This window comes from Alexandromys fortis, unplaced genomic scaffold, assembly GCF_014885135.2.
Source record: "Alexandromys fortis isolate MF-2015 unplaced genomic scaffold, M_Fortis_MF-2015_v1.1 scaffold_140, whole genome shotgun sequence".
Taxonomy (NCBI): Eukaryota; Metazoa; Chordata; class Mammalia; order Rodentia; family Cricetidae; genus Alexandromys; species Alexandromys fortis.
Window position 1 is genome coordinate 110,158 of NW_026068048.1, and position 8,730 is coordinate 118,887.

An 8,730-nucleotide genomic window follows, 5' to 3' on the forward strand; every position below is an offset into this window, starting at 1 on the left:
GGTCCTGAGTTCAATTCCCAGCAACCACGTGGTGGCTCACAACCATCTGTACTGAAATCTGCTGCCCTCTTCTGGCCTGCAAGGACATAGGCAAACAGACCACTGTATACTTAATAAATAAGTAAATCCTAAAACAGACAAACAAACAAACAAATCCAAAACAAAAATGGATGGCTTGTTTTAAAAAGACAAAGTCTCATGTGGTTCTGGCTGGCTTTGAACTCATTATATAGACCAGACTAATTTTGAATGAATCTCATGGCCTCTGCCTCCCAAATGCTGGGATTACAAATATGATTTCTTTTTCTTTTGAATCTCAAGGACAAATTTATTAGATTTTCAAATTTTTATTTCTTTTTTTGTTGTTTTGTTTTGTTTTGTTTTTCGAGACAGGGTTTCTCTGTGGTTTTGGAGCCTGTCCTAGAACTAGCTCTTGTAAACCAGGCTGGTCTCGAACTCACAGATATTCACCTGCCTCTGCCTCCCGAGTGCTGGGATTAAAGGCGTGCGCCACCACCGCCCCGCCAAATTTTTATTTCTATGTGTGTGGATATTTGCCTATAGGTATGTCTGTGTGCCGTGTGTGTTCCTGGTGCCCTGGGAGGCCAGAGCAGGTGGTTGGAGTTACAGATGGTTGTGGAACTGAAACCCCGTGAAGGTGCTGGGACTCAAAAGGGTCCTTCGGAAGAGCACCGAGTACTCTCACAAGCCGAACCATCCCTCCATCCAGGTTCTGAGAGTAAAACAGCAGGACTGACAAGCTGTAACCCCCTGCAGCTGCTGCCAGGAGCAGGGAGATGTAGGGGAAGAAGTGACCCCTGTCTTTTTGAGTTACGGTCCAAGAAAGCAAGTGTATTCAGTAATGGAGGTTGCCAAGCAGCCGTGTGGTGGAAAGGGAGGGGATTTTAGAGAGTGAAGGGCCCAAGAATAAGAATATAAAAATGTTGATTCCAAAGATAAGAATGTAGAAATAAAAAACTTTATAACGTTATAAGTCTAGGAGAATGAGAAGAGTCAGCAGCTTGAGGATTAACTATTAACAGTGGGTTATTTCGCTTTACAACCCATAGCTCTATTCACAAGGCCAAAGCATCTCTCTGCAAACTGAGAGCTAGCCTACAGATATGAGCTGAGTCAACTTTTAGGAAATAGATATATGACCTCTGGGTTACACGTTATCCCTGCTATATGAAACTGGCAGCATCAAAGGGGAGAGCACAGGGCTTCAGTAAACACCACCTGGAAGTACTAAGACAATGCTAAGTACAAACACTACTTTAACTAAGACTCTGTAATGGAGATTGTAAAGTAAGGCAATCTGTATCTGAGTTTTACCTTGAGATTGTAAAAATTCCTTTGCTCAGACCTAATGCTTGGTGCCCCTACTATAAAAAGGTGGGTTCAGAAACCGGCCTCTGCCACAGTCTTATACAAACCATCTCTGGCTGTGGTCTCAGCTAGCTGATAAGCTTTTTGTACCCCATGGAGATGTTTTTTAATTTTTTCCTGGATTCTGGTTTCTGGAATAACGTTTGCTTCTGGTTTATTATACTTTGGTGGTCTGTTCCCATCTTTGTGCGACCCCCCTGGAGGACCCAACAGACAGCATGAGAAAGCTCGGAGTCTGAGCATCAGTGAAACCATGCTTAGGCTTTTTAGGCCAGTATCTGGAGGAAAAAAGAAGTGGAGGAAGAGGGAGATAGTGTTTGAGTTACAGCTTAGGAAAGTAGGTGAGGGCTGGAGAGATGACTCATGGGTTAAAAGCATTGGCTTTTACAGAGGACTCTGTTGTGATTCCCAGCACCCACCAGCAGCTCACAACTCTATCTCTGTTTCTAGGGGATTCATCCCCTTCATCTGACACCTGCAGGTACTGCACTCATGTGACACACACAGACATCCATGCAGGCAAGACATGTACACATATAGTACACATATAAAATACCGGGAAAACAAAACAAAAACCAGGCAGGTTTACAGGGCTGCATGAGGGATTTCTGTAGGCAGCTGCCTTGAATGTATTTACCTTTTTTGTTTTGTTTTGTTTTTCGAGACTGGATTTCTCTGTAGCTTTGGATCCTGGAACTAGCTCTTGTAGATCAGGCTGGCACCAAATTCACAGAGATTTGCCTGCCTCTGCATCCTGAGTGTGGGATTAAAGGTGTGTGCCACCACCACCTGGAGTATTTACTTTTTTTTTTTTTTTTTGATTTTCGAGACAGGGTTTCTCCGTAGCTTTTGGTTCCTGTCCTGGAACTAGCTCTTGTAGACCAGGCTGGCCTCAAACTCCCAGAGATCTGCCTGCCTCTGCCTCCTGAGTGCTGGGATTAAAGGCATGCGCCACCAACCGTCCAGCTGAGTATTTACTTTTTAACCAGAATAGTGATTGAACCTAGAATCTTTTTCTTTCTTTCTTTCTTTCTTTCTTTCTTTCTTTCTTCCTTCCTTCCTTCCTTTCTTCCTTCCTTTCTTCCTTCCTTTCTTCCGTCCTTCCTTCCTTTTTTTCTTCCTTTCTTTTCTTTTCTTTTTTTCTGGTTGGTTTTGTTTTTTGTTTTTTTTTGAGACAGGGTTTCTCTGTGAAACAGTTCTGACTGTCCTGGAACTCACTCTGTAGACCAGGCTGGTCTCGAACTCAGAGCTCCACCTATCTTTGCTTCCCAAATGCTAGGATTAAAGGCTTGCACCACCACTGCCACATGCCAGACTGAAGCATGATTAATAAAAACTCAGAAATTGGGGTTCAACTTGAAGGTCAGAAAAGCAAAAGAAAGCCAGGTAGTGGTAGTGCATGCCTTTAATCCCAGAATTTGGGAGGCAGAGGCAAGCAGATCTCTGTGAGTTCAAGGACAGCCTGGTACACAAGAGCTAGTTCCAGGCCGGGCAGTGGTGGCACACGCCTTTAATCCCAGCACTCGGGAGGCAGAGGCAGGAGGATCTCTGTGAGTTCGAGACCAGCCTGGTCTACAAGAGCTAGTTCCAGGACAGGCACCAAAAACTACAGAGAAACCCTGTCTCAAAAATAAAAAAAGAAAAGAAAAGAAAAGAAAAGAAAAACAGCCAGGCAGTGGTGGCTCATGCCTTTAGTCCCAGCACTTGGGAGGCAGAGGCAGGCAGATCTCTGTGAGTTTGAGGCCAGCATGGTCTACAAAAACTAGTTTCAGGACAGCTAGGACTTACACAGAGGAACCCTGTTTTGAAAAAACAAAAACAGAAAACAGGAAAGTAAAACAACCAGCTACTGGTTCTTACCTCTACCACAGTCTAATGGCAGTCCTGCCCGAGACTCTCAGAATTAGACTGAGATTGAGAGCTGTCTTCTCCAGTTTTATAATCCTCTCTAAGGCTGGGATTAAAGGCGCGCACCACCCGGTTTCTAAGAAACTAGTGTGGCTACTGGGATTAAAGGTGTGTGTTACCAACTGCCCGGTCTGTAAGGCTGACCAGTGGGGCTGTTTTACTCTCTGATCTTGAGGCAAGCTTTATTTATTAAATTACAAATGAAATATCACTCTATAGGACAATTCTAAAATTGGATGTAGCAGTGCACATGCATAGCCCCAGAACTGGGGAGGCGGAAGCAGGAAGATCAGGGGTTCAAAGCTGTCTCTTTCTTAGTTACATTGTGAATTCCAGCCAGTCAAAAGAGACTGAAGGACAGACTGGGGGGTAAGGGCTGGGCAGGCGGAAGAACCAATGGATTAGGACAAGGTATTTTCCTGTCATCTGCTGTCAGTTGACAAATATGAATCTACAGTGTCCAGGACAAATACTGTGTTTTGTAGACGTTGAACCTACACATGGTGGCCCTGCCCACCTCATGGAATTATCGTGGAGAGTACATCACCCGACATACTCAAAGCATTTAGATTAGATCAGCACCGGGCTTAGAGTAAGCACTGCTCAAATGTAGATGTAATCATTATAATTACCAGCTGTGTCTGAAATACATTTATCTTCCAAAGTGGGTCAGAAATATGACAGCCAGAACATCTGCCACACTGTTTTCCTGTGAACATGTTCAGGCATGTGTCAGTGTATACACACAGCGCCCAGTGGTTTCTCCCTAATTTTCCAGCTTCGGGAAGGCGTTGCCGCTACCAAGGGGGTGGGTCACTCAAGTGTGGACAGTGCCACATTTTGCTCTGTTTAGACTACTTAGCCCTGGCTGACCTGGAACGCTCTATGAAAACCAGACTGACTTTGTGTGTGTGTGTGTGTGTGTGTGTGTGTGTGTGTGAGAGAGAGAGAGAGAGAGAGAGAGAGAGAGAGAGCATTTAGTTTTTATTACATTTAAGTGGGAGTCTGTTTGTGTGTACGTGTACCACAGTGCATGTGTGGAGGTCAGAGGACCTCTTGCAGGAGTTTTCTCTTTTTATCCTATGAGTCCTAGGATCAAACTTGGGTCCTCAGACTTGGGCATTTCACCAACTTGTTTCTTTCCGAGGCAAGGTCACATGTAACCCAGAAACTCATACTGTATTGGAGGATTGGAGAGGAAGGATCTGTACCCCTCCCAATCCTTCTTCCTCCACCTTCCAATTGCATGGATGACCCCACCTTGTCATCCATGTTGACAACCCTGCCCTCCAACTGTTTCCAAGTCTCTGACACGGGGAGTCCCTACACCCTGTGCTACCAGACAGAGGCGACTGTGCAAAAAAAGCCACAGCCCTGTGAGGGAACCCCTTGACTTAGGAGAATTCTAGGGGTGGGTACGATGGAAAAACTAAAACCTGGGTTTCCTCAGATAGGATTGGTAGGCTGGAGAATTCTGTGGGGTAGAGACTTAGGGTGGGGTGTTTAGGGGAGCATTGGAATTTGGAGGCCCGAAAGATGGCTCGGTAGGTAAAAGCATCTACTGCTTTTAGAGGACCTGAGTTTCGTTCCTGGTGCCCAAGTTGGGTGGCACACAGACACCCTATAAACCACACCTCCAGGGAGATTGGAAGCCTCTCTCGGGAACCTGAACTCATAAAATTAAATCAGGCCGGGCGGTGGTGGCGCCGCCTTTAATCCCAGCACTTGGGAGGCAGAGACAGGTGGATCTCTGTGAGTTCGAGGCCAGACTGGTCTACAGAGTGAGTTTCAGGACATACATCAACAAACCCTGTCTCGAAAAAACCAAACTAACCAACCAAACAAAAAAATAAAAACATTAAATCTTAAAACAGGCCGATTTGGGGGATTCCAAATAAAGATCGTTTAGGAGAACTGCTCTGAAAATGGGTCTAGGTGAGGGCTATCCTAGGAGGAATAATTTCAAAGGAGCAGTTTCCGAGGAGAGGAGCTGCCAAAGAGGTGGTAATTCCGGCGAAGGCGGGTGCAGAACGGGCACGCTAGAATGAATCCTGTTTAAGACTTGCAGAAGGGAGTTCAGGAGAGCTTTGAAAGGGGCCTGTAAGGGTGTGTCTCTGAGAAAGGGGGTCAGGTTTGCTAGGAAGAGGAGACTCCGATAGGCAGGTAAGTTTAGTGAAATGCAGATTCGCGGGAGAAGGTCCGAGGAGGACAAGAATTCTAGGGAAAAGGGGTTCTGGGGAGCAAGATGCTGGGAGCTTGACTTAGTGAGGTGGAGTTAGGAAGACACGGACAGGGATCCTGGGGCGGGGGGAAAAGTCAGGGAGGGAGGAAGGCGGTCAGTATCCCTCCCCCCCCCCGCCCCCCGGTGAGAATTAGCCTGGAGGAGGGCCGAAGGACAGAATCACGAAGCAGGACTGTCTACGAATTGGCCAAAACTCAAGACGACCACGCCCGCGGAAAAACAATGGAAAGGCAACCCCGCAGCACTTCTCTCTGTGGAGATGCGGACCAAGTCCCCGCCCAATCCCTCTCCGCTCCGTCCCTTCCGCCCTCCAGGACCGCCCCACCCCTCGCGAAGGCGTTCCCTCCGCGAATCAGTCGTCCCGGGCTGGGTTTCAACGTCGGCCGCAAAGCTCGCTCTGTCGTGAAACAGCGCTCAAAGCGCCTGCGCAGACCCTGAAAATCGGCTGAAGCGGCCCCGAGCTTTCCTTTTCCGGTGGCAGCGCCGCGCGGTGAGGACCTCGTGTTCATACTCGCAGCTATGCCGGCCAAGGGTCCGCTGCAGTCCGTGCAAGTCTTCGGACGCAAGGTGTGCCAGGGGAGGGATAGAAGGAGCCGGGGGAGGCTAGGGCTGGGAGACGTCAGAGATCTGGGGTCCATCCTGAAAGCCAGGGCCCCGATCTCACGCGGTCTCTCCGTCTCCCTCGCCTTCCACAGAAGACAGCCACAGCCGTGGCGCACTGCAAACGGGGGAATGGGCTCATCAAGGTGAACGGACGTCCCCTGGAGATGATCGAACCGCGCACGCTGCAGTACAAGGTGTTGGGGTCGGGCGCGGGCATCTGGGAGGCGGAGAGACGGAAGCAAAGGCCCGGGATTATTAGAAGTTGAGGTGTGGAAAGGAGAATGACTTACGTAGTGGTCTGTGCTTGCGCTGGGAAAACGTGATTTCCTAGCTGGGATAATAAAACGTAGAACGTTGAAAAGTGTAATCTGCCCTGCGAGGAGCGAGTGACCTGGGGGATAGCATAGTGTATATAGTACATGATTGTCAATTTCTCTAGTAGAAATGTCCTGGTTCATGTGTATATTTGTGGCACCCAGGGGAACAGTGCCACGAGTCAATCCTAGCAAAGTGTGGTTTAGGTCGGCATGGGCTACAGGGTGAAAACCTGGGAAAGGAAATCCAGCGGGGTCCTCTGGAATCTAAGATTGGTAGCACTTGTATGGGTTTTTGTTTAACTGGTGGACAAAAATTTTAGAGACAGGTGCAAAAATAAATCCTCTTTTGCAACCCAGAACTCATTGGTGTATGAGTTTTGGTACATGTAAGAAGGAACATCGCGCGCCAGACTGTTCAGTGATGACTGCATTCCTGATAATGCCACTAGAAGCCTCGTGGTGGCGAATTGTCCCTTTAATCCTATCATTCCATACTCAGAGACAGTCCTCTCGGGACAGCCAAGGCCACACTAAGAAATGCTACCTTGAAGAAACTTTAAGTGGGAGGGACACTCGGTACCCTTCAGAGTGTGGTAGCTGAGTAAATATGATCTGAGCCACTCTGAGTTAAAAGAGGTGTGGGATTTAGATCGCCAGTTTCTCCATACGGTTTCTCTGAATAGCAGTCCTGGCTATCCTGAAACTCAGTTTGTAAAACCACCTTTCTGTCTCCCAAATGTTGAAATTAAAGGTGTGTGCTACCACTGCCTGTTGTGAAGATACTTCTTATCTTCCTCTCAAAGGAAAAGAATGTATTGCTTGTGTGGTGGGATTTGGTTATTGGCTGTCAGTTTATTTATTTAATGGATTTTTATGTATGCCACGTTGTGCATTGGGGAAACAGCAGTGGCTGAGTTGGCTCTGGACCTGGTCGCCATGGAGCTTCTGGGTGGGCTAGTCTTAAATGCTGGACATAATTTGATCCAAAATAGTTGGGCCTGGGATGTGAGCTAAAGCAGTAAGGAAGAGTCAGGAGAGGAGGGAAGGGCAAGCTGCTCCCACTGTCAGATTGTCTTGGTGATGTCATCCCTACCAGTATTCTGAGACCAGAGACCATGACTTTGTTTCCTGTTCAGGGGATGTCATCTGCCTGTCATTCTGTGATTCTAGCTTCAGGGTATTTGGGACCCTCTTCCGTTCTCCGTGGGCACAGGAATCTGAAGGGCACCGGGATTCCAGGATAGGTTGCCTGTGACTTTTAGCCCCCGCAGCAGTAATCTTTCCACTTAGACGCTTTGAATCTTCCTTTTATTGTCCTGGTGTCAGGGTCCACACCAAGAAGCAGAGTTCCTGAGGGGGGTGACTAAGCTGTCCGGGGTTGGACCTAGACCTGTTCATCTTCCATTCCTCTAGTTACTGGAGCCTGTTCTGCTGCTGGGCAAGGAGCGATTCGCAGGTGTGGATATCCGGGTCCGTGTGAAGGGTGGTGGTCATGTGGCCCAAATTTATGGTGAGTCTCCGGATCGGGGCCTGTGGTTGTGACATCAGCTCCTGGAGCAAGAATGGATCTTCACAGAACTTTTCCCTTGTGTCTTGCAGCTATCCGACAGTCCATCTCCAAAGCCCTGGTGGCCTACTACCAAAAGTGTGAGTGAGCCATGGTCCTTCCTGGTGGGAGGGTGAGTGTGGGGACCAAGTTGAAGACTTTGGCTATTTGAATCTTGTCCCTTCATCTTCAGATGTGGATGAGGCCTCTAAGAAGGAGATCAAAGATATCCTCATCCAGTATGATCGGACCCTGCTTGTAGCTGATCCTCGGCGCTGTGAATCCAAAAAGTTCGGAGGTCCTGGTGCCCGTGCTCGATACCAGAAATCCTACCGATAAGCCCAACTCAAGGATCAGGGTTTACCTTTGTAATAAACATCCTAGGGTTTTAATGTTTTTTTCTGTGTTACGGTCTTTTTGAGATGTTGTCTATATTATAGCCCTAACTGTCATGGAACTCATTGTGTAGACCAGACAGGCCTCAAACTCAAGGTGTGTGCCTGCCCTGCCTCCCCAGTGCTGGGATTATAGGTGTGTGCCACCACATCCAGCCACTTTAAAAAGCATCTTCTCTGGTCCATGTGTGGTTTGGAGGTGGCAGGAAGAAGGACTTGGCTTAGTTTGTTGTGCAGTGCATTATGGGCAGAACCCAGGGGATACAGCTTAGCCTGTGCGTGGTTTTTATGGATATGTGTAAGTGCGTGTGGGTTTGTTCAATTGCTGTC

At 47.8% G+C, this 8,730-nt stretch overlaps 1 protein-coding gene and 1 non-coding gene across 2 annotated transcripts; both read left to right on the plus strand.

The window, feature by feature from the left end:
• The first annotated feature begins 5,940 nt into the window (after positions 1 to 5,940).
• Positions 5,941 to 8,401, plus strand: Rps16 (ribosomal protein S16). The gene is made up of 5 exons (XM_050119056.1): positions 5,941 to 6,106; positions 6,235 to 6,336; positions 7,873 to 7,969; positions 8,059 to 8,106; positions 8,199 to 8,401. The coding sequence occupies exons 1-5, from the start codon at positions 6,059 to 6,061 to the stop codon at positions 8,342 to 8,344; spliced, it is 441 nt and encodes a 146-aa protein (XP_049975013.1). The 5' UTR covers positions 5,941 to 6,058; the 3' UTR covers positions 8,345 to 8,401.
• On the plus strand, positions 6,735 to 6,860 carry LOC126486816 (small nucleolar RNA SNORA40). The gene has a single exon (XR_007588202.1). It is a non-coding gene; the product is annotated as a small nucleolar RNA SNORA40 (small nucleolar RNA).
• Positions 8,402 to 8,730: the final 329 nt, after the last annotated feature.